Source organism: Mauremys mutica, chromosome 9 (genome assembly GCF_020497125.1).
Source record: "Mauremys mutica isolate MM-2020 ecotype Southern chromosome 9, ASM2049712v1, whole genome shotgun sequence".
NCBI lineage: Eukaryota > Metazoa > Chordata > Testudines > Geoemydidae > Mauremys > Mauremys mutica.
In genome coordinates, this window is record NC_059080.1 from 101,023,406 (window position 1) to 101,048,225 (window position 24,820).

The window sequence follows — 24,820 nt, forward strand, 5'->3', positions numbered from 1 at the left end:
GCAGGGAGAATGGGCTAGAGCACTGAGCTGCAAGTCAGGACTCCTGGGTCCCATTTTTCACTCCTCTGTAAAATGGGAATAATCCTTGCCTGCTTCGCCCAGTGGGTGGTGTGAGGCATGAGGAGTATCTGTAAAGGTTCTGTGTACATGCAAAGTCTAGCTATTATCAGACCACTGTGGGAAGTTCGGCTCTTGACTCCCATTCTCTAGCGCACCATGAAATAAGAACATCTGCCATTACAATAGCTAAGTTAAAAAAGAAAAACGTATAAACTCTCCTGCTTCAGGGCATGAGCCAACCACAGACTGTCTGGGGTCAGGCAGGAACTTCCTCTCTGGGCAAACTTATCTATATTTGTCCATTCTGGGGTTTCTTGCGCCTTCCTCTGACGCATCTGGTGCTGCCCTCTGTCAAAAACACAGTGCTTGACTAGACAGACCTTTGGTCTAATCTGTCATGGAAATTCTTATGCATTTCTCTTGGTCTCGGGAATGTTTTGTGTAGGGTAAAAATAGAGGTGCAGGAGGCTTTATTGTTACTAGGAAGCAAGTATTATGCCTTTCCAGTCTCCAGAACCAAGATGACATTAGCTCCCCAGCCCAGGAAATCCACTTTTTCCCTTCTTCTGTATATTTTTCTTGACAGCTTCATCAGTTGTGTCAGGTCTGTTAGGCCTCGCTATTCATCTCTCATGCAATGCTGTAAGAACCTGATCTGTCTCCTATTGAGCTGGTGCAGGCCCTAAGCCTTCTGTGTGGCTTTCTCACTCAGGAGGGCAAGTTTGGGGCAAACTCCGTGAGTCACTCAGGCTCTGCCTTCTGCTCAGGGATCCTCCTCTGCCACGGTCAAGTGGGTGAAGGAGATGTTGCTTTGGGATGCTCTACCTTGCTCACTACTCCCGCTGCCATAATGGAAAGAGAACCTTGTTGGTGCTCCACAACTGCTGGGTCGGCCATTAGCACGCAGGGACACAAGAGTATCTGAATATAACTCTGTAATGCATGAGGAAAGAGCACTTGTATTTCCTGAACAGTCAGTAAGTATGGATTTATACGTTTCTCTTCAGCATTATGCCCCGGTCTCTCCCCGGGCCCTATCCCAGTGCTCGGTAGCAACCTGGAGCTTCCCCTTTGTCCTCTTCTGGTTTCTCTGGCAATCCTTCCCTTAGACGCTCATCCTCTCCGCTGACAAACCCCGATGCTCATGGGAATGGTGACATTCTCTGGGTGTTCATGGTCACCTGGGCAACCACCCAAAGGTTCATGTATCGGGCAGGGGAAATTCAAGATGAGAACAAGGGAGCATGTGGCAGAGTTCACAGTGCGCAGACTCACTGGGCCAGATCCTTTCTTTGTGCAATTTGGCACAGTTCCAATGCTGGAAGTCCATCCAGCAGCACCAGTTTACTCAGCTGAGAATGTGTCCCACTCTAGTTGCAGCGGTGTTGAGAAATAACACGGTGATAAGAGCTCATTGTGAAGCTGTGTTTCTCAGCCCGTCAGTAGCTGCCTTTGAAAATCCAAGACTAAAGATCTCTTTCTCTGGGAACAGATGCTACCAATTGTGCCCCACTGTTGCAGGCAGATTTGCTTTTGCGCACTTCAGACAGGAAGAGGAGCACTCTCACGGCAGCAAAGCTGGCCTGGCAAAAGAGCGAGGTGGGAAGAGAGGAGAGGAGGAGAAATCTGCCTGTGTTGTGGCTTCAGTGTGTTTCCAGAGCAACCAGCAGCCCTGGAGAAAGGCATTTGGAATCTGTCCTTTCTATCCGTGCAGCTGCATGTGCTGTTCTAGCCTCTCAGTGGTCTGCCTCGTGCTATTTTGGGTTTAAAAACGAAGTGCGTGATTGCAGTGCTGTCATGGGCATAAGCACTTTGGATTCTCACTGGCATGGATGGGAGCAATTCTCAGTGCGAATTATGAAAGTGACTTTCCATTCCTCCTCAGGTGATGTCTGGTACTGGGTAGTAAACACCATCCTGTGGCTTGCAGCCATCAAGAGTAATAGACTAGATGATCCCCTGCCGTTCTGTTTTCCCATAAGGCAGCGTTGCAGGGATGGACTCATTGATGTTTACCAAGTGGGGTTTTTTTTCCTCCCCCCTCTGCTTCCCGCCCTCCCAGCAGCTCACTCTCAGCTTTGCACAACAGATTGATCGAGCATGTTTGCCATTTCAACAGCTGCAGCTAAGCCGACTTCTCAAACAATTTATCTTTGGCTATTTCCCTGCTCACACAGACTCGCTGCACCAACTGTCTGGTTGAAGGGACATTTTAAATGAATTCAGTGCTGATGCCAGATAGGCAACCCTGGGGGTTTAAAAACAAACCCCCTCCCTCTCCAGAGGGCCATAATGGCCCAGGCAGTTGGCCATGCAAGCTTCCCCACATCATGCAGTCGATGAGCCTCAAACCTAAGATGGAGAAATGGTCCTTCGGCAGTCATAAGGGAAGGAGCTTCTCCACAGCCACTCAGTCCTTGGCCTCTCTGCTGAAAACAGAAGCAGTGCTGCCACTTCTGATCATGCTTTCTGTTAGTTATTTCTATTACCGTAGTGCCTAGGAGCTCTCATCATGAACTGCAACCCCACTGTGCTGTACAAACACAGAACAAAAGGACAGCCCCAGCCCCATCGAGCTCACAATCTGAGTACAAGACAAGAGAGGGATACAGACAGACCAGAAGAGGTGTAGAAGGAATGAGACCACGCTAGTCAGCACAATGGACAGTGGTTTCAGCACACCAGCAGCCTCACCCCGCCACGTTTCTGGGGGATAGGAACCAGAATGAAACCATCAAATAACTCCATACTAGGCCCTGCTCTGGTTCTCCTGCAAGGAGATGGAAACGTCTGGCTAAAGTGGTGGTCATAGATTTTCACTGGCTTGCCCCAGCTGTGTCGAGTACTGTGTAAGCCAACACGTCAGGTATCACTAGGGCTGAAATAAGGTTTCAGGCACTGTTGAAACTCACAAGTGCATTATTAGTTTTCAGGTAGTGATGCAGATGTGCACGACACTGTATACCACAAATGTGGGCAGAATCCCCCACCCAGGAAAGCTTAGAACAGCAGACATCAGCGGGCAGGGGTGGAGCAGGAAGTGAACAAGGGCAATTGGAGTACATAGTCTCTCGGCCGGCTAGTGGAGGTGTCTCAATGGTCCCAAGTATTTTAGAAATTCATGATGCACTTAGAAGATAGGGTGTTTAGATGGTAATTGGAGGAGGAAGTGCAGCAGATATGAACAGGGCCGCCCAGAGGATTCTGGGGGCCCAGGGTTTTCGGCGGCGGGGGGCCCCTCTGTTCCGGGACCCGCTGCCGAAGTGCCCCGAAGACCCGCGGCGGGGCCCCCCCTGCCGCCAAATTACCGCGGAAGCGGGACCCGCCGCCGAAGTGCCGCCCGGTCTTCGGCGGTAATTCGGCGGCGGGGGAGGGTCCCCGCCGCGGGTCTTCGGGGCACTTCGGCGGCGGGTCCCGGAACGGAAGGGCCCCCCGCCGCCGAAGACCGGGCTGCACTTCGGCGGCGGGTCCTGCTTCCGCGGTAATTCGCCGGCGGGGGGTCCTTCCGCTTCGGGCTGGGAGCAGAAGAAGCTCCTGCGCCCGGCCCCACAAGAGTTTTCCGGCCCCCCCGGAGCGAGTGAGGGACCCCGCTCCAGGGGCCCCGAAAAACTCTGGTGGGGGCCCCTGTGGGGCTCGGGGCCTGGGGCAAATTGCCCCTCTTGCCCCCCCCTCTGGGCGGCCCTGGATATGAATTCAAATTCAATCTGTCCCAGGTGCAGAGAAGAGCTATGAGGATGATCAGGGGAATGGAGAGGAGACAAAAAAAGCTTGGCTTATTTAGCCTCCCAAAATGAAGGTTGAGAGGGGGTCTGATTGCTTGTTGGCACTTACTTCCGGGGGGTAAACACCAGGGAGGGTGAAGAGCTACTGAAGCTTAAGGACATTGGTGACACAGGAACAAATGGGAATAAATTGGTGATGAGTAAATTCAGGCTGGAAATCAGGTTTCCAACCATCAGAGGAGGGAGGTTCTGGAACAGCCTCCCAGTAGGAGCAGTGAGGGGCAAATGACCTAACTAGTTTTCAAATGTAGCTTGATAAGTTTATGAATGGGGGTGGATGACAAGGCTGCCTGTGGTAACAGGGTCTGGACTCAGTGGCCCAGGAGATCCCTTCCAGTCCTATGTACCTATTCCCTCCGGAAAGAAGTTTCGGGCCAAGGGGTTTCAGAAAGAAGGCCTGGAGCTGGCTCTGGTGGGGGAAATCCTGAAGAATGGCTTGGTCTGAGCACAAAGGGGTTGGAAGGAGTAAAAGGATCCCAGGTGGAGAGGGAGGAGGGCCTTGAAATGAGAGCGAGGAGTTTGAATCCACTGAGCCCTCGAGTTGCACACAAGTTGTGCTAAATGAAGCGATTTCAGCCATCCTCCTCTTCAGCACAGAGGTGCACTGCAGGCAATAGATCTCTGTGATGCTCACTCCTGATCTGTGCAGCCCAGGGACTGTATTCTGCATGCATTGCATCTCCCTGTTAAAGCTGAATGCAGCCGTGGGCTCTGCAGGCTCCATTTAGACAACCACTGCTGGATTAAAACTGCATTTTAAACAGGCTACGCTTCCTCCAGTACCACGGTCACTTAGGCTCGTCGATGCTGATTGACACCGGCTGGGGATCTGGCCTATTGTTTTGAAATAGGCTGTACACAGATTTTTTTTTCCTCAGACTCTGCCCAGACTCCCTGAAAGTTGCTTGGTCATTAGACACAGGGATTTTTGTTGTTGTTGTTGTTGAGCAAAACATAAAAGCCCTTCACGGCCACAGCGATCTTCTTAATACCGTGAAGCACTGCAGACCACTTGTTTGTTCTTGCTGCAGCCCTTGGCCTCATCCACTATAATTGGATATGCTGCAGCCTCCTTTACTTCACTCGGTTCTGCGTGAAGCATTGCTTGACCAATTAGCGAGATAAGTTCATCAGTAGCCCAGGAGGCATGTGGACAGCCTTCTCTGATGCAGCTTTGTTCATTGGGGAATGTTTTGACAGTTAAACATGGATCTTGTTGAGCTGTCAGTTCTGCTAAGTCTCTCAAGCGCCTCTTATTTATTGAGTCATCAAGCTCTTCCTGACCTTCTTGTAGTCAATCCCAGACTTGTATAATAGGCAGCACAGAAATATGGTTAAATCGTGGGCTTTGAACAATGCTGACTTTCTTCAAGCAGTTAGCGCCTTGAAGGGGGCAGATCATTAGGTCTGTGATTCCTGTGCATTTCCGTGCGATATATGCCATCACGGGGCACGTGTTAGGATGTGACGTTGCTATGTCCCGCATGGGAAAGTCCAGGTTTCTTCCCTGATTTCACTACATGGTTTGATGCGCAAGACCCCATGGTTGTTCTAGAGCAGTAGTTCTCAAACTTTTGTACTGGTGACCCCTTTCACACAGCAAACCTCTCAATGCGACCACCCTTATAAATTAAAAACACTTTTTTAATATATTTAACACCATTATAAATGCTGGATGCAAAGCGGGGTTTGGGTTCAAGGCTGACAGCTCGCGACTCCCCATATAATAACCTCACTACCCCCCGAGGGGTCCCAACCGCCAGTTTGAGAACCCCTGTTCTAGAGGCTGATGATGAACAGTCCCTGGAGGAAAAAAATGGTGTGGTCCAGTGGATAAGTCAGCAGATTGTGACTTAGGAGACCTGGATTTTGGTCCCCTGGCTCTGCCATTGAGCCACCCTCTCTGTGCCTCCATTTTCCTGTCCCACCCTGTATCTCCAACACAATGGGGTCTTGATCTCGCTTGAGGTTTGCCTCTGCTCCTCCACTTTGGCTCCAGCACCGCAGAGTGTGCTGGCTATCCGTGCTGGAAACGGACTGAACATCCTCTGGTCCAGCTCTTTACAGGGCTGCTCCCCTCTGGTTGCACAACCCCCTGTGCTCCATCCCAATCAAGATAAATATGGCAACTTTCAATAGCACTGCAACCTTTAGTCACCTCTGGTGCATGCAGGTCGAGTAAGGTCGGTCGCCACCTACTGAATCCTCGGCAGACTTCATGCGGCGCTTTTCCCTTGGATATCCCCTATCCAAGAGCTGGCCGGGTCTTGGCCCAGCTCACCATGTAGACCCTGAGGTTTTAGAGCAGTGGTTCTCAAAGTCGGTCCACTGCTTGTTCAGGGAAAACCCCTGGCGGGCCGGGCCGGTTTGTTTACCAGCTGCGTCCGCAAGTTCGGCTAATCGCAGCTCCCACTGGCCGGCCAATGGGGGCTGCGGGAAGGGCGGCTAGCACATCCCTTGGTCAGCGCCGCTTCCCGCAGCCCCCATTGGCCTGGAGCGGCAAACCGTGGCCAGTGGGAGCCGCGATTGGCCGAACCTGTGGACACGGCAGGTAAACAAACAGGCCTGGCCTGCCAGGGGCTTTCCCTGAACAAGCAGCGGACCGACTTTGAGAACCACTGCTCTAGAGGGCAGCCCCCAATCTTTTCACCGCTCCTGCACTTTGCTCAGATCTCAGCTCTTGCTGATTGTGGGATGTTCATTGCACAGGGACAACATTTCAAGAAACACTTGAAGTTTTTACCTGGACTGTGTAACCAGAGAATTGTGACTTTGTGGAGAACTTTCTACTGCTGCAAACCAAATTAGAGATCATTTTCATAAGTACATTGGACAAGATAAATGATAATCTGCATGACAGGCATTTGGCATAGATTTTTTCCCCAAGTGTACCTCAGAACTTGGCACTGCTGCGTTCTGAAAATATTATTTCTGGTTATCCTGAGATAATTGACAGTGAAACATGGGAGTTTTTGCTCCAGTTAATGCTGTAACTGCATTCATCTTAGTGCTTGGACTGTGCCTTTTCCAGGCTTGAAGTGCAACATCCAACCTCCCTCTAACTCCTTGATTCTCCATCTCTTTTCAAATCTCATATTAAATGTTTGCCCCCCACCCTCTGCCCCACCTCCTTACCTCTGTCTCTGAATTATTTTACCCCTCTGCAATTGTTTGGAATGTTGTTTAGTCCCCTTGTAATGCCAATGTGACTTGTACCAACACCCCCAAAGCAAAGCGGTCAGCATGGCCAACTGGCTGTGAGAGGACACCAACTGGCACCAATGGGCTTGCCTGCCTGGCCTGTTAGGCAAACCCCCATCCATGGCATCCGTTCACTTTGGTGAGAACTGAGCACCCTTTGCACTTTTCATTGAGACTAGAACTGAACAGAACTCTGATCGTGAATGCGTCTGTTCCACAGGAGGGGATACTGGTTCCACCATTGTCTTAAAAGATTTTATCCACCAGTTGTTGGGGTCAGCCCCGACCTGCTATTTTATTAAGACCCTGTTCTCCCAGGTTGCTGCAGGGAGACCAGTGGCTGAGTCAGTGGAGGGAGTACTTGTGAATTACCCTAAGCCATCAAAACAGTGGCTCTCTCTGAATGAGAACATACATCCTTGCCAGAGCACGTGACGTGATGTTAGATGGCTGAGCCGGGACTTGGACAACCTAGAGAGACCTGCAAAGTGTAGGGAGCTCACCTTAATGTTTCGTTGAGCCTGCCTATGGGGAAACCTCCCTGCGTTAAACTCAGTGAGGCTGGACTCTCGTAAGGCATCAGGAAGTTCATCAGCAGAGCTATAAGGGTAGGATGCGTAAAGTGGAGGGAGACTCGGAGAGCATAGCAGAAACTAAAGAATAAACTCTTACCTGTCCTGCTTTACTTACAGACTTCATCATGGTGCTTTACCTTCTGGGGCTTATTTCCTACAGCAGCATGCAAGATTCCCCTTCTTGTTTTGTATCTCCTCGAGATCTCAGTAGCCTTTTGGCAGCATTCTCCTCTCCTATAACATCTTTCACCAAAGGACCTCAAAGCACAAATACAGGTGAATTCAGCCTCACAACACCCCTGTCAGTCAGGTAATATTATTAGAACTGGTTGAAAATGGGAATTTTTATCATCAAAACTTTTCTAATTTATGGAGTTTTTTGACCTGGTTAATAGGTAACCCAAGCCATGGAGAAGCTAAGGATCATGCATACTGGAAAATCAGGGTGTCCAGAGCTCCTGTATACCAGGTCCTCGTTCTAACCATTAAATTACTACCTCCTTTTCCTTCACTTATTCTCATGTGAGCTTTGAAAGCCAAAGGATAACGTTTAGCACTTAAAGCACACTACTCATTCAGCGCTCCCAAACTGCTTTGCAAAGACACTGTTCCAAACGTTTTGTTAAAGCGGGGGTGGGGGTGGGGGATGGAAAGGAGGAAGAGAAAAAGAGCACACGATCTCATTCAGGAAATGCAAGATTGTGCAAATCTAAATGGAAACAAATCTCTCTCAGCAAGATTTAGGGGATTCTGATTAAGAAAAAAATGCAATAAAGTTTAGATTGACTTGTGATTAAAATGGGAAAACCTACCTGCCCCAAGGAAAGGAGTGATTAGATGATCCCAGCAGGAATGTGATTTCCTTTTACCACCCGTTTTTCTAGTCAGTGTGGTTGCTATTTAACATTATTATTTATATAGCACAAGATGTGCTAGGCATTCTCAGGGCACGTAGGGAGACAGGTCCCTTCCCTGAGGATCATCTGATATAAATAGACATTACATAGGTAAAGGAGAGGGGGGAGAGATACCGTAGAATACAAGAAGGATAATTAATCGTAATGCTTTGCAGTTGTAATACCACTTTTCATTGAGGATCTCAGATCACATTGCAAACACTAGCAGGTTAAGACTCGCATCCCCCTCCCCTTTGAAGCAGCTAAATATTACCATCCTCCAGTTTCACAGCAGGAGCGGAGGGTTGGTTAAGTAACGTGCTGGGGCTAGAACCAGGAACCCTGGCGCCTAGTCTGCCCCCTATGAGCATTAGACCATGCACGCGCTTCAACATGAACACCACTTTTACTGTAATGATTTTTTGGTAAATGCTAAGCAAAGCATGTAGTCTTCATTTAAGTCATTCGTATCTTGGGAGAGGTAATGGCCCATGACTCTGCTGACTAAAACCGAGACTACATCTAGTGGGTTAAATACATTTGGTTAACCATTTGTTTGCTGTTATAGTTTTCACATGAGGAGAAAGAGACTGAAACACGTCGTGTTGATGGAAAGTGATGTGATTTGAAGTTTCTTTGTGTATTAAAACAGAAACCTGATTTGCATCTGTTAAGTCTCTTTTCTAACCTATTCAGGCATCTGGCAAGCAGGATATATATATAAATTGCTAATACACTATGAATGCAGGTTTCACATGCAAAATTAGGTGCTTTCATTGACACTAAAATGATGAAATTTATTTTTCTTTTAAAGCATAAACTATGCACCCGTACTTCTGTTTTCGTTACCTGCTAAGGCATTGCAGCTGGAAGAGGCTGTTTTTGAAACAAGCGATGAACCTGAACCACGGCACAGATGGCATTTGTCTTCCACACCCACCCACCCCCAGTACCATGGTGGGACTCATGGTGAGACACCCACTCACTGCGGTGCAGTGGACAAGGCGCTGAACTGCAATTCAAAGAGACCCACCCAGGTTCTATTCCTTGTCTTACCACTACACCTACTGTGTGAGATTGGACACGTCATTTTGTCTCTCTGGGCGTCACTTTCGCTGCCTGTCCGAGGTATTGAATAGTACCGTTCAAAAGTGCTGAGAGATTTGTTTGGATGAAAAGTGCTGTACATAAGTTAAGTTTTATTTTCTCATTATGTTTTAAGGCTGCTTCTGGGAGTGTAGCTTTTGAGCCATTAGAGCGTCCTGCCGTGAGCGCAAAGTGGCTGGCCATTATGTCTTTGGGGTGCCATTCACTCACTGCTAGCTTTCTACAGCAGCCCTGTTGGCTTCCCTGGAATTGCGCTAGACTTACGCCAGTGTCACTGAGCTTACAGTCTGGCCTATCATCTCTCCGGGCAAAAGATCCACAACTTCACCAGGGACCAAAAACGTCTGATCCAGATGACAGCAGTGGGCTCGGAAGCATCAGCAGCACCTCTTGTACATCAAACAGCCCCGTGGCCAAGCCGGAGAGACCATGGGGATCGATGGATGGCTGTGGTGCCCCCTCTAAAATACAGACTTTGATCTATGAGCCACTGGGACAGTAAAGCTGAATTAATGTTTTGATGCCAGTCACTGGACGTGTAGGTTGTTAGGGAAGGGGGGCAGTTGGAGTTTCACAAGCCATCATCATTTAGCCTGGAGAATCTTTATTACTGGGGATGCTGAGAGAAGAAAAGAACCCAGCTTGTCTCTCAGAGCCCAGAGAAGTTTGCAGGGGAGGCAGTTAGAACAGAATAAAATTCACCTCAATCAGTCAGGAAACCAATGAGACAATGAAAATGGAACCTCCATTTTTACAGAGTAGAACAAGCACTTTAAACCCATAACAGAAGGCGTCAGTGGTGAATTAGTATTATGGGTTTATTTGTATGATGGTAGTGCCTAGAAGCTCCAGCCAAGATCTGGGCCCCATTGTGCTACCTACTGTACATACATGGAGTAAGAAAAGTAAGTCAGAAGCCAAGTGCAGCATTTATATTAAGCCTTATAGGAGTGCAGCTTAAACTGGCAATAATTCCCGAGAGAACAAGGCCACATTACTATTGCAAACAGCTTTTGGTTCTTGGTATTTGGTTTTATTAGGAACAACCAACATTGGTCCTAAAAAGCATAGTCAATATCCTCTTATCCTTGAATGTCATAAATCGGACCTGAAGGAGAGCTCTGTATAAGCTCGCAAGCTTGTCTCTCTCACCAGCAGAATTTGGGCCCATAAATATATTACCTCCCGCACCGTGTCTGTGGAAGCTATCATGTAGCACAGTCACATCCGTTGCGCAGAGCAGGTGATAAGTATAAATATTATCCAGCCTTTATATCATGCAGCAGAAACAATCCGACTCTTCCTGATGCAAAACATCAGCACAAACATGAGGACTAGTGATAACTTATTTAGTCTGTTTGAATGTTATGGAATACATGGAATTCCAGGACAAAATAGTCATGCTCATTTATTAGCATTTTTGAAGATTACTAGAACGCTTAGCCCTAGGATCTCAATAGTGCTTTACAGGGGTTGATTCATTAACACCCCTGTATCCGTGCAATGTCACTGAATCCATTCTGGAGGGAAGTTAAAGTACCAAGTACTGATCCCATTGAATGCAATAGCAAAACTTCCATTGACCCCTAAACATGAGGGTCAAGTTTTTGTTTTTTGGTTTTTTTTTTCTTCAAAACTATGAGCCTATCTAGGACTCTGAAGTCCTTATTTAGACACCTAAGTAAGTGACCTAATTTTCAAAAGCTTTGAATTCCCAACAGCTCATTACTGATCTGAGATCACTTAATTTAGGAGCATAACTTTAAGGCTCCAATTTTGGAAATTCTTGGCCAGAATGCCCTCCCTGCTGAGCCATGCCCCTAGATCATACCACACAAATAAGGGCACATCTGATAAAATTGAAAGGCGGCACATTTAAAAGTGATAAAAGGAAATGTGTATTTCATACAGTATTCAATTAGCATCATGATAGAACTCATAGACTTTAAGGTCAAAAGGGACCATTATGATCATCTAGTCTGACCTCCTGCACACCGCAGGGCACAAAATCTCACCCACCCACGCCTGTAACAAACCCCTAACCTATGTCTGAGTTATTAAAGTCCTCAAATCGTGGTTTAAAGACCTCAAGGTGCAGAGAATCCTCCAGCAAGTGACCCATGCTGCATGCTGCAGAGGAAGGCAAAAAACCTCCAGGGCCTCTGCCAGTCTGCCCTGGAGGAAAATTCCTTCCTGACCCCAAATATGGCAATCAGTTAAACCCCGAGCATTTGGGCAAGACTCACCAGCGAGCATCCAGGAAAGAATTCTCTGTAGTAACTCAGATCCCACCCCGTCTAACATCCCATCACAGGCCAGTGGGCATATTTTCCTACTAATAATCAAAGATCAATTAATTGCCAAAATTAGGCTATCCCATCATACCATCCCCTCCATAAACTTATCAAGCTTAGTCTTGAAGCCAGATATGTCTTTTGCCCCCACTACTCCCCTTGGAAGGCTGTTCCAGAACTTCACTCCTCTAATGATTAGAAACCTTCATCTAATTTCAAGTCAAAACTTCCTAGTGTCCAGTTTATATCCATTTGTTCTTGTGTCCACACTGGTACTAAGCTTAAATAATTCCTCTCCCTCCCTGATATTTATCCCTCTGATAAATTTATAAAGAGCAATCATATCCCCCCTCAGCCTTCTTTTGGTTAGGCTGTGGAACTACTTCCACAAGAGATCATTGAGGCCAAGAGCTTATCAGGATTGGGAAAAGGACTGGAAATGTGTATGGATATCAAGAACATCCAGAATTATAATACTAAGGATTAAAACAAAAAAACATAAGTTTTGTCATGGAGATAACTCTCGCACTTCATGAGCCAACATCTAACAATTGTAGGTCAAGAGGAAATTTTTCCTGTGAGTAAATTATTCCATTATTGCTGGAGAGAAGTTAGTAGATTAGACAAACAACTAGCTGCATCCAATGTGGCTCTTTCTATGTTTCTACCCATTCTTCATCCAGATAGTTTCTAAAGACTCCCCACTTGAATTACTTGTGTGTCAAGAATAAACCCAGGAGTTGTTACATCCTAGTGACTTGTCACAGCCTCGAGACAAGTCCACCTGGAAGAATCTGCCTGTGCTTGTGCAATTGTAACATTTCAACAGATGATAAACGAGGAACTAGAACATTTTTTTTTCCAATTAGTCTTGTCTGGAGGAAGGGTCAGTTGGTTTCCATTTCATATCCCTTTTTCTTGAGGAACTCTCCTCTTGAGGGATGTGTCATCTCACTGCATCATCTTGCTTGAAAGTCTGCAGCTGGTTTGGATGACCAGTACTCTCAGTCATCATGGATTGGCTTTGGCACACTGTGACAGGGTGTACCTGGCCTTTTCAGCTTCAGGAGGCCCCACAGTCCTCCTAGGAAAGGAGCAGAGAAAGTGGATCCTCCAAGCTTGCCTAGCAAGGCTTCACAGAAGCAGCCAATCAGAGTCCAGTATGCTCAGATAAACGGACCTGCAGGGCCTTAGCAGGTCGTTTCCTGGCTGGGACCAGAGGGGCAGGGAAGGATGCCTCGCTCTGGTCACAGGAGCTTGAGGGATAACCAGAGTTTGTTTCTGACTGCATTTACTTGAGCTGTGTTTGACTGAAGAGAGAGGCCCTAAGAACTTTGACCCTGAGATAAGGGTGAAGCTAAAAGCGACCAGGTAGGAAGAGGCCCAGGAAAGAAGCAGCAACTAACTGAAATCGAATAGTGAGTAGCTGCTGTTTATAGGGACCTGGGTTGAGTAGTGGGGTCTGTTTATAGGGTCCCTGGAGTCGTGGGAGCACCTGGGTTCCACTACCAGCCACAGTTGCATAACCCCCAAGAAGGGGACAGTGCTTATTTGAGAGCCTGAACAAAGGACTGAATTTAAAGGGCCCAGAGCCAGGGCTGAAGACCCTAGCAATTGCCATGGGACTGTTGGTTTACTGGTCTCTTTACTACCTCGGAAGGGATTCAGTTGGACTTTGTGACTTAACTGGAAGGCCAAGCCATGGAAGACCACCAGTGTCGGCTGGCAGCCTACAGGGGGTTTGGGGTGAGAAAGGGTCTGCAATACCACACCCAACTACTAGGAGGCGCTCAGGAGGAGTGTTCCTATTACACATACCACTATGTAAAAAGGCCTTGTTAGTGTAGTCAACTGTTGATCTAACTGGTGATGATTTATGTGGTCCGAAAGTGCTGTGTGTGTGTGTCTGTGGGGTAGAAGGAGCTGAAAACTTTATGCAGCTGAACAAGAAGGAAAAAATGAAAGGGAAAGTAAATATCAGTGAGAGATGTTTCTGGCAGCCTTTCAGTTCCAAATTGGGCTAATTCTACCTTTTGAAAAGAAGATAATTTCCATGTTTCTTTAGTTGAGAACACGTAATTGAAGTTATTTTCTCTCTGAGAGAAGGAACCTCTTATACATCATTTGCAAAGGAACAAGAAAAATGAACATGTACAGTGTACCCTAAATGATGGAGTATTCATTAGCACATAATTTTTGGATGTCTGCTGATTTTGCATGGTATTTTTTTACCCATTTGGGTGGAACTTTGAGTAGGGAGATGGAGGATGTTGGATAATGAACTTTACTAAATCCAAAGTACCCTGCACTGTGTAGTTGGTATATCCAAGACAGATGCTTCTCATTGAGGTCTTGAGTGCCAAAGAAAAATCAAAGAAAAGCTGAAGCCAACTATTGAAGTGAAATCTTGACTTACGGTACCAAATAATTGCCTAGTGATTCCACACAATTGCCCCTCTTGACCTGGCTTTTTAGGAACTGAACTTTAATGAGGAAGATGAGCCAGATTTTGTTGCAGCACATTGAGGGTGGCACAGATGTTAGTCACTTCCTTTTGTTTATAGCAAAAAGATATTTTCTACTCCAGAGTGAGAGACCAGTTAAAACTTAACCCTTGGAATGCTGGCATTTTCCATTGTGTCGAGTTAACCGAGTGCTTCGGAGAATGTATATATTTGTGTGTACGTGAATGCGTAGCAGTGTAGGACCATTACAACAGTTCTCACTGGGCTATTCACCGAGGCCACTTGGTACTTTCCAGCAGCAGCAAGGATAGAACTCAGATCCTCCTGCTGTTGAAGCATAGTCCTCTACCATTTGAGCTAAAGGAGAATTATGTGTAGTTGTGGCAATATTGAGGTCTATAAGGGTGCTTAGCCTTCTCCAGGGGAAGGCTCTTTTCCATTTTCATTGGTCAGTTTTCTAATCTTTGTTGTGGTTGGGGTTGATGAAACAAGTGAAGCCATGGGGACCAGGATTCCTACACTGCAATTCTGCAGTGACTACAGACCTCTCTCTCTTTATATATATACTTTTTTACCTCTGACCCATCAAGGCAGGAGGAAGGAGCTAGTTCTGCTGAAACAGACCCTTCAGATCAGACTGTGGATGCATCATGTATTTGTTTTCCCCTTTCTCACCAAATAGACCGGCCTTGACTATAGGCACGAAACATGCTTTCCTGGATGTTCATGCACTGAGCATTGCAATGTGGGGAAAGGTTCTGCTTCGCTCTTGTTAAACATTGGGCCTTCATATGTAGTGTCTGTAGGAAAAATAAATGAATAACGCCACCGAGCGCGATCGTCGGCATTGGTTGTTGATTATTTCACTGGACGCTGTCTGAGGACTGTGGCTGGCTGATGCAGAAATGCGTTGTTTGGGCAGAGTATTGCAGGTAGAAGGCAGCGCGGTGAGTGCCTGCCTCCGAAGTCTGACAAACGTGGACAAGCTTGAACCTGTGGCAGTTGAGTGTGTTCCTCTGGGGGCAAACCCTGTCCCTGTTGCTTAGGTGTGAAAGGCCCTGTCCTCAGAGGAGCTGATCTGGAGGTGTGGAGATCAGAGGAGCCAGTGCTGGGAGGGGCGGGGGAGGTCATAGATTCTAAGGCCAGAAGGGACGTCTAGTCTAACCTCCTGCATAGCAGAAGCCAAGAACTTCCCCGCCCTGCCCACTGAGTCCTTCAGAGCCCAGCTCCCAACGGCTTCCTGCAACTGACATGTAGCAGGGACTTGGAGGCACTGCATGCACCTGATGACCATTTTGTGCACCGTGGGGCACAAGAAAGAGAATCTCCTTCCGCCTGTGGAAATCCTTAGCATGGGGTCCCAGCAGCCGGGCTGAGAGGCGATGTGAAGTGACTTGTTAGCGTTCTGCCACAGAAAGAGGAAAGATGGGTTTGGGGGGAGGCACTGGGCTTGTCTACACCATGCCCCAGTGCGGACTTTGAGGATGTGAATTGCGTTAGTGTAGTCCTCTTTCAAGCAGGACTATGTTGATGCAAACGAGGTTCCTTTTAGTTCGCACCAGCAGTGCCCACACCAGGTCGTTAGATTGCAACTCTTCAGTGTGCCCTGTGATTCACACACTCATCGGCACAGTGTAGACCTAGTCTGCAACTCACAAGGGCTGGGTTCAATTCTCACCTCTGCCATAGACTCCCTGGTTGTGTCATTGAGTCCTTTTGCCTTTATTCCCTATCCATAAAACAAGGGCAGTTATCGATGCTTTCTCCATCTTGTCTATTTACACTGTAAGGCCTTCAGCGGGGCAGCTGTCTCTTAATCTGTGTATATACAGTGCCTGGTGGAGTGGGGCCCTCATTGTGAATGGGGCTTTTAGGCGTCTTGAAGAAGCAGTGTATTAAAAGGGAAGCCATCAGCCTCTCAGAAGCTGCACCGTCTTGTCTACACAAAAAGCCCCAGGGAACTAACTAAAAACTAACTAACTATTGTGTGGTCGTTCTTCTTTTCAGCACGGAAACAAGAACACCCGCAATTGATGGAATAATGTGTTAAGAGGTTTGGTTGCCTGATTGATTTCCAGAGTTAATAAATCCTCGGCTGTGCTCGTATTCAAATATATGCTCAAGCGAGATGCATGATCTGCTCTTAGGAAAGAGAGAGAATGCTGGCGGGGGGGCGGGGGAGAGTTCTACCCAGATTAAATGCTTTAAATTTGGCAGCTCTAATTGTTTTATTAATAAGCCTTTTTAAGGGGTATGTTATTTATTATTTCTAATTACCGGACTTCAAAACAAATGTCATTAAAATATTGGCCATTGGCTTCTGGGTCAAGTGCCGGTTCTAAAACTCTTGCTCATGTGAGTATCTTTACTCCATGGACAGTCCCATTGAGAGGTGTCTCACTTAGGGGCAATGTTCTCCCTTGGACACAGAGCCGCTGAAATAATCCCTCATAAGCCCCTAGGTAGCATTTATACTGGCCCTTTGCACAGGGGTGAGTGTTATTCTAGGGTCAGTGGTTCACAACTCACGGACCAAGAACTCATGCCCTAAGTGCGACCGGGTTGGGATCTCAGATGGTTTTTGTTGTTGGAAGTAGATGGCAGGGGGGACCTCACTTTCAGTTCTGCCAGTAGCCTCAGAGCCTTATCAGGTGAAGGTCTCAGCAGGAGTCTTACATTATTTGAATTAAAGGTGACCTGCACAGGAGAATATAATGTAGCTGCTTGGGCCAGTGCCCCTCTTGACTTCTTCAGGTTGGATAGAGAAGCTTTTGTTGGTTGGTTTTCTCCTCCCCACCCCTGTGCTTGTTTTTTATATTAGGAATTCGGGACTTGTCTACCCTGGAAGTCTCTTTACATGCCTGAAATGATGATATCACAGGGGAAGGAAACGTGAGCGTTTGAGAATGGAAGGGATGTTTAGCCAAACTGTTTAAAACTATTGGTTTTTAACTGTTTGTTAAGACATCTTTACCTTCAATGACTAACTAGCATTCTGGATAAAGTACACAACTGTTAAAGAGTCACTGACATCCTTTCAACTAGGCATTGAGTTCACAATCATCAGTTATCATAAAGAAAAGGCCCAGTTTTTTAAAAATACATCTTTAAAAGGGATCACCGTCAGGCAGAGGGAGCTCTGAGGAGCTGAGAAGCTATTTCAAACATGTACACTGAAAGGCATTAATTCTCAGCAGCACTGAAGGATCAAAACCAGACTTTTCAAGAAAAATGGGATCGTGATATTGAAGGGAGATATAACAGGGGAAATAGCTCCTGACTATAACTGGTCAAATTTGTGTTTTATTCTCTCCAAAATAATTAACTTTTTTTTTCTTCCCCCGGATTGACAGTTTTCCCTGGAGTTGGGGGAATTTGGTCGATACACCCAGAACCGATTTTGGTTGTTGAAAACTAAAAAAATCAGTTTCCAGGGTTTGTGGGAGTTTTTAAATAAAAACCGAAACACATTGACGGACACAAATTATCTCATGAAAATGAATATGTAGTGAAAAATTCAATTTTTTGCTGGGAGGGGGAGGGAAACAGGACTGATGAAAAGTCTTCCAGCATCTGTAGTCCTGATATAGAACAGGAAGGTCAACCTGCATCATCCATTAGTAATGTCTGAGAAAATTGTTTCAAACATTCATTCCAATGGTATCTCACTTGCTTAACAGAAGAAAATATCCAATTTAGGCAGTGACATTTACTGGGGAGATTGTAGGGAGCAGGGAAAGTCCTGTAGGATCTCCCCACATTTTCAGAACATGGGAGCGGGTGAAGCTGATGGCAGAATGTCCCCTACCTAGTGACTCCTTGTCTGTTTGTGAGACTGCCAATAGGAATTGATTTATTCATGTTACACAACTGAATTTCTCAACTCCTGGATGCAGCTAGAGACCTAATAGGTTACTTTTTGGAAACAGACTTTCAGTCCACTGTGGTGGCATGGTGTACTAAAGCACAAGACATATTCCTAATGGAAGAATTGATACACCTGATTTGAACATAGAGGGATCAAACTTGTAAATTTGGCTTCCTTTTTTTAAGACTGAGAACAGTCATCAGTGGTAAAACCAAAAGATCAGTGACGCTTTTCTGAGTTCTTATCTCTCTCAGATTTGGAGTATAGCATCTCAGCAGAATGAGGCTAATGGAGATGTTATCACAGAATACAATTCCAAGAACTCCTCCACCTGACTGATGTCAAATTCAGAATTTCCCGCATGCCTGTAAAGCAAGAGTTTGTGTGTTTAGACAGGCCACTGGGGGTGCTGTTGTACTTGGTTGACAACAAGTGGTTCGAAAGATTCATCGTGTCAGTTGTATAGTTTTTTTCCAGTCTCTGTAAGTTAAATATTTATCACCAGGGTGACCAATATGATGTTCTCCAGCAACATAACCATTTGATCTACATTTAAATGGGTATAAGGTATAGGAAAAGGCATGTGTGCCTCTAGAGTAATGATCCTAAGGTATGGATCTGAAATGAAATCCTAGATGAAAGCAGCAATTAACCAAATAAGTCACCCTGACTTTAACTACCATACTTTATTCCATAAACAAGTTCATTCTTGCATACAGATTATTCAAGAAAATGTACATGCCTGAAAATCTTATCTCAGCATCTTTTAATTCTGTAATGACCCTTGTACTGGATGACACACACCATACTTAACTGCTTCTAAGATCCTCCCAGGGTACATTGATGCACTAGAATACTTACCTGTTTCTCAAGATGTCTCCATATTTCTGTTGTTTTCTTAAGACAACTCACTGGAAAACATTGCAGATACTGCACACCAGCTCTTAACACATGAAGGCCAAGAGGTCTCATTTCTAGAGCACACGTTAAAATGTTTGCATCTCTAGTACTAAAATCCGTGAGTCAAATGCTAGTGCCCTTCTTATGAATAGCAAAACTTCCTTTGATCAGGACTTGGCTCTGTGAAAGCCATACTAAAGAGAAAATATATCTAGCCCTTGGACACTAGATCTCCTAGGCTATCCCTTCAACCAAATGCAAGACTGTTCCCTCTGGCATCTTCTCTCATACTGTGTCCGGTCTAGTTTTAAGTGGTTCAAGCCAACAGGCCTTCCACCACGTCCCTAGGAAGGCAATTCTAAAACCTCCAACTCCTTTCTTATTAGGAAATGTTTATATTTGATTATCCTTAGCATAATTCCCCCTTTCTTTCTTATTTGAAGTCTATCCAAAGGTCAGCTAGGCTGTCTCATTACTGGGTACATACATCCCTTCTAGTTATACCTACTCATCTCATTCTGATGGAAATTGTTCAGAGTTTTGGGAGCATCTATTTTCATTTAATTAAATGGGATGTTTATTTGTCCAAACCCACTGGGTCCCAGGAGAAGAAAAATAAGACCCACGAGTGAGCTTGAAAGCCAGACAGCCAATAGAGTGAATTTTCTTTACCTTTCTGTCTTACATCAGGCATGTGCAGTGTTGGGTGGACATTTTAATGCTGATTTTAAACTTCACATGCAGCGTGTGTCTTCCCTTCTGCAGAGTGGGTACCCTGCTTCTGGCTCGGCATCAAACGCTCCTTTGTTCAGACCCGAGGATGAGCTGGAACATCTGACCAAGAAGATGCTGTACGACATGGAGAATCCGCCCTCTGATGACTACTTCGGTAAGTGCCGCGTCACGTTGAATAAATCTACCCAGGGCCTTTTGATCTATTTACCATGCTCCGTAATAGGGAGACTTGACAGCCACAGTGCTAATGCGATGGCATTAGTAATGATGGATTGGTTTGGTACGCTTGGGCATGGAGTGTAATTGTTCATAGGGATCCCACTGTAATTTCAACAGAAATCTGATGCTCGCTAACTGTATTTTTAAACTCTCACCAATGATTAAGTTCAGTGTTTCAGTGCCTGGTTCTTTTTGACACCATTAGTCTGCAACCTGTCTAGCTCTTGGGTCAAATTCAACTTTGGTGTAAGTTGGTGCAGTATCATAGGGCTTGATTCTGATTTCACTTACGTTGGTGTAACCAAGAGCAATTCCACTTGGCCCAATGGACTTCAGTGGAAATATACCAGGGTTGATTATAGCTTCTTATAACCGTGTTGTCTTGTTTGTCTGAAAGAGACGAGCCACGGATTCCCTTTTTCAAGGTATTTAATTGTGGTATCTCATGCCTCTGTATAAAATACAAGTTAGTGTGAGCTTTGGATTATGTGGTCAGTCATACTTGCGATTTCCCACTCTCTGCACTTCAATTTCTCATAAGCTTGGCTGATAGATCTGTCAGGGAAACACAGTCGTATGAAATGGAGCTTGAGTTTTGCTCGGCACTTATAGTTGTGAAGCTGAAATATTTATGTCTTGCAGGCGAATGCTGCATCACTATATGACTTGACTCCTTTCAGAGTATGATTTTTGACAGAGAGGGCCGTGTAGCTCAGGGGAATGGGATATAAAGCCCTTCAACTTTAGCTCATTGGTAAAACCACCGATTGGAAACAGCTGCCGTTTGCCACCCAGTGGCTGTTTAGTTTACATGAAATGAAATGAGTGAGTGAACTGGCTCCAGCACCCAGGATAGGTGCCCAAATCACCAAACCAGTCAAAAATTGCCAGCCCCGTTATCCTCAGCAATAAGGTCAAAGACTGAATGGCCATGGAGCAAGGTAGGAGACCAGCAACCTGCAAAAATCCAAGTCTTAGCTCAGGCAGATGACATGTAATTACATGCTGGGCACGGAACAATCTAGGATCACACTTAATTCTCAGGTCACCGGGATTGACTAGAGCATCCAGCCTGAGGCCTCCCATCTCAGTTTTCTTTTAAACATCATTTACCAGCAGGAGAGAGATGATTAGCACGTGTCCTGTTGTTTTGTGGAATTCCTCCTCAGTTCTGCTCAGCCTCTTGTGCTCCATACAGCACTTCGGGGAAACTATCCATGGCTAATTGTGCATCTATCCAAAAAAAAAGTGAGAGGGGGGAACTCAGCCTGGAATACAACCATATGGGATGATGAAAACAGATACCTTGAACAAGTCGCTTAAAAAAAATCCAAACTTGCATCCAAGTTGAGCTGCGCTTTCATGTACAAAAGCGGCATTTTGACATGGCAGTGTAGGGAGGGAGCTCGCATTACTGCTGCTTGTGCTGTATCCATTCTGTGGATAAATACAGAAAGCCACCCTCCAGGGCTATAATCCAGCACCTTTCACCAGCATTAAACCCATTTGGAAAAAAATTAAGGATGGAAGGGGAGGGGAAGGCCTTTGGACTTTGCGTGGTTAACTGTCTGAACCAATCTCTCTGCCTTTGTAGTCAGACTGCATTTATTTAGTATAGTACCACGGACTGTACAAGCTAAAGATTCATATGGCACATTGATCAAGTAATCAGAAAAAAGGACAAATGGGCAGAGACATTGACTCTGATTTGCATTAAATATCTTCTGCCTGAGGTCTAAATGCCATGGTAATTGTAGCATACCAGATAGCTGTCAACTAATCACTTTATTAGTTTGAATTTAGAAAACTGGATCTCAGCATATTAAAAGTTGGTTAAGAGCAGATAGGTTTTGAACTGAGGAATCCAATTAACCTTGCTGGAAAGCTTCAAGGCGTTATATTAAGTCATGAAAATGATTTGTCCAAATAATTACATTTGAACTGTCATGCTGGAGAAAGGTCATCTTACTTGGTCCGTCAGCGCTCAGGGTCTTCTCTGTAACAGCTCTCCTCCTGCTAGTCAGTTTGGCTTTTCAAGTCTCTGGTTTCAATCAGGTCATTTGGTTTCCGGACGCTATGTCAGCACAGCTGATGTTCCTAGAAAAGGAAGGGGAGTAGGGGTCAGTAAAGTTCTGTCTGCTCTTAGCTCTGGAAGTATCGGCTAGACCCCCTACAAGGCTAGACGATGAGTTCAGAGGCAGGGCAGCCGGCAGTTCCATCATCTCTGTTTTACCAGTACACATCATTGTAGCTTCGCTTGATGGAAATGACTGTAGACGATTTCACACACAAGGGAATAGCTTTAGCCAATAAACATTTTTAAAGAAATCACCCAAGCACATACAATTGAAGGCAAGGAATAGTTCACATGCATTCCTTGAGAGGCAAGGATGAGGAACAGCAACCGTTAGACAGGAGAAGCAAGATAACAATTTGTCATCTATCGTATATCTCGGGCTCCTATCACCTTGTGATATAATCACTTGAGATACCCTCAGGGTTCTAGTTGGCTATAGATACATCATCAGCCTGAGCAATAAAGCCCCATTTCTGGCCAAAAGTCTCATGGGGCCTTTAATGGCCACAAGTGATACGGCCCTCGGCTTTGTCTCATCTAATGAACACACCTCCAGCAGCACAACGGCCAACATCACCACACAGGCTGTGATGATTAAGATGGAAAAAGTGCCATCGGGACCCCGTCCACTGACTCACTGTTGGTCCCTCAACTCCTGTTAATGGGACCAGCTAGCTCCAGCTCTCGTGAGCAACAGAGGACTCACAGGTCATGCACAGCTGGCTTGCAACAAAATCTCCTGACTGGGCGGAGGAACCAACAGAACCAGCACTTGAGTCCCCCGGCTGCTCAGCATTTACACCTGCAAGTGGCATCACTCCTGTTCCCAGCCTCACTCCAGTCCTGCTCCCCTGCTCAGTTCCTGATTCCAGTTCCAACCCTTGGCTCCGACTCCTGGTTCCTGACCCTGGCTCTGACCACTAGGCATCGCCGCCCACTGCAGGCCTGGCTGCTTGCAGCTCTGACCACTAACCCCAGCCATCCTGACTGCATGTATGTGAAAGTATCAAAGAACATAAATGCAGGTCAGATTTTGGTCCAGCTGACTTGACCGCTGCTCCCCGTTTACATTCTGTCGGTGCCTTTTGACAAGCAGCTGCTAGATCAGGGGTGGGCAAACTTTTTGGCCCGAGGGCCACATTGGGGTTGCAAAACTGTTTGGAGGGCCGAGTAGGGAAGGATGTGCCTCCCCAAACAGCCTGGCCCCGCTCCCATCCACCTCCTCCCACTTCCCGCCTCCTGACTGCCCCCCTCAGAACCTCCCACCTATCCAACCCCCCTGCTCCTTGTCCCCTAACCGCCCCCTCCCGGGACCCCCTGCCCCTAACTGCCCCCCAGGACCCCACCCTCTATCCAACCCCCCCATCCACTGGCTGCCCCGCCCCCTATCCACATCCCTGACAGGTCCCCCGGGACTCCCACACTTATCCAACCCCCGTTCCCCATCCTCTGATAGGCCCCTCCCCGACAAAGCTGCCTTTTCCAAGGAGCTCGCAGTTATCCCCCGGTGTGCTGGAAAAGCGCATACGGGCCTGTTGGTTCCTCAGAGAGAGCTTTGGAAGGGATTTTATTAAAGAAGATTCTTCTTCTGACCTTCTAAAGGCCTGGTGCTCCTCTCAGCAGTGAAACCCCATTGACGTGGGGAAATTACTTCAGATTTACTCCATTGTAAATGAAAGGAGAGCCATCGCCATTGGCATGCAAATAATCACACTGCCCTTCCCTGTGGCACTTCATCTGCTCCTGCTGTTTATTCCTTTCTTGGCTGTCTTAATCCTCTGATTGTAGCAGTGTAGATAGATTAGTGTTGTTATGGCATCTTGTAGGACGTGATTCATGGTAACAAGGGAGCACTGGGCTCACTACAGATACCCAGGAAGGCCACCGGTTGTCTTCAGTCGTAGCTCACCAATGCAAGAGAGGGCACGATTTTTGCCTTGAGTTTTTCTGAGGCACAGCCACTTGGTTTACAGACCAGCACAGCTGCAGATAAGCGATCTGAAACAAAATTACCACCTTAAATTCCAACTCCAGAATTGTTGTTGTGCATGATAAAATGCCATCTGAACAGCATGACTTTTTGTGTTTAGCTCCCTGGTTAAGTTTGAATCTCTGGCAGTTGGCAAAATCTTATTTTCACTTGCAAATGGAGCTGATTTGATAATGAATTCACTTAAAAGAGAGTATGTGCAGAGACAGAGAAACTTTCCTGACCACCCCGTGCTGTAACGCAAAGATGGATTGCAGATCATGAATTGAAGTGATTTTTGTCTTGACTCTGATTAAATGTAAGACTATAGTTTTCTGGTGTCTGCTAGGAAGAACGAAATGCTGTGGTGAAATATCAGAGAATGTTACTGTGACGGGTTTGATCATAGAAACCCTCTTGGGACTGTCACCTGATGCGCTGTTTTCTCTGCCAGTTTGGGCGTCCAGAACCCTGCCTTGTTGAGCCAGACATGCCAGTCTGCTCCAGCACAGAGTCAGGGTCTGAACCACATGCCCCAAAGCTGCAGATTTAACTGAAAACAGCTTAAGAAGTGTTCTTGTCTTCAGCACCCAGCTCCCAATGGGATCCAAACACCCAGCTCCCAATGGGATCCAAACCACAAATAAATCCGTTTTACTCTGTATAAAGCTT

The 24,820-nt window shown here is 46.3% G+C and overlaps 1 protein-coding gene across 8 annotated transcripts in view; it reads left to right on the forward strand.

Annotated features, from left to right (window-relative positions):
• Nucleotides 1-24,820, forward strand: part of LOC123377191 (LIM domain containing preferred translocation partner in lipoma) — a 498,276-nt gene that overhangs the window by 386,795 nt on the left and 86,661 nt on the right. For all 8 annotated transcript variants that reach the window (XM_045029748.1, XM_045029745.1, XM_045029746.1 and 5 more), the window contains one exon: nt 19,914-20,037. In XM_045029748.1, the coding sequence (XP_044885683.1) occupies nt 19,914-20,037 (124 nt within the window). The remainder of the gene's footprint in view (nt 1-19,913; nt 20,038-24,820) is intronic.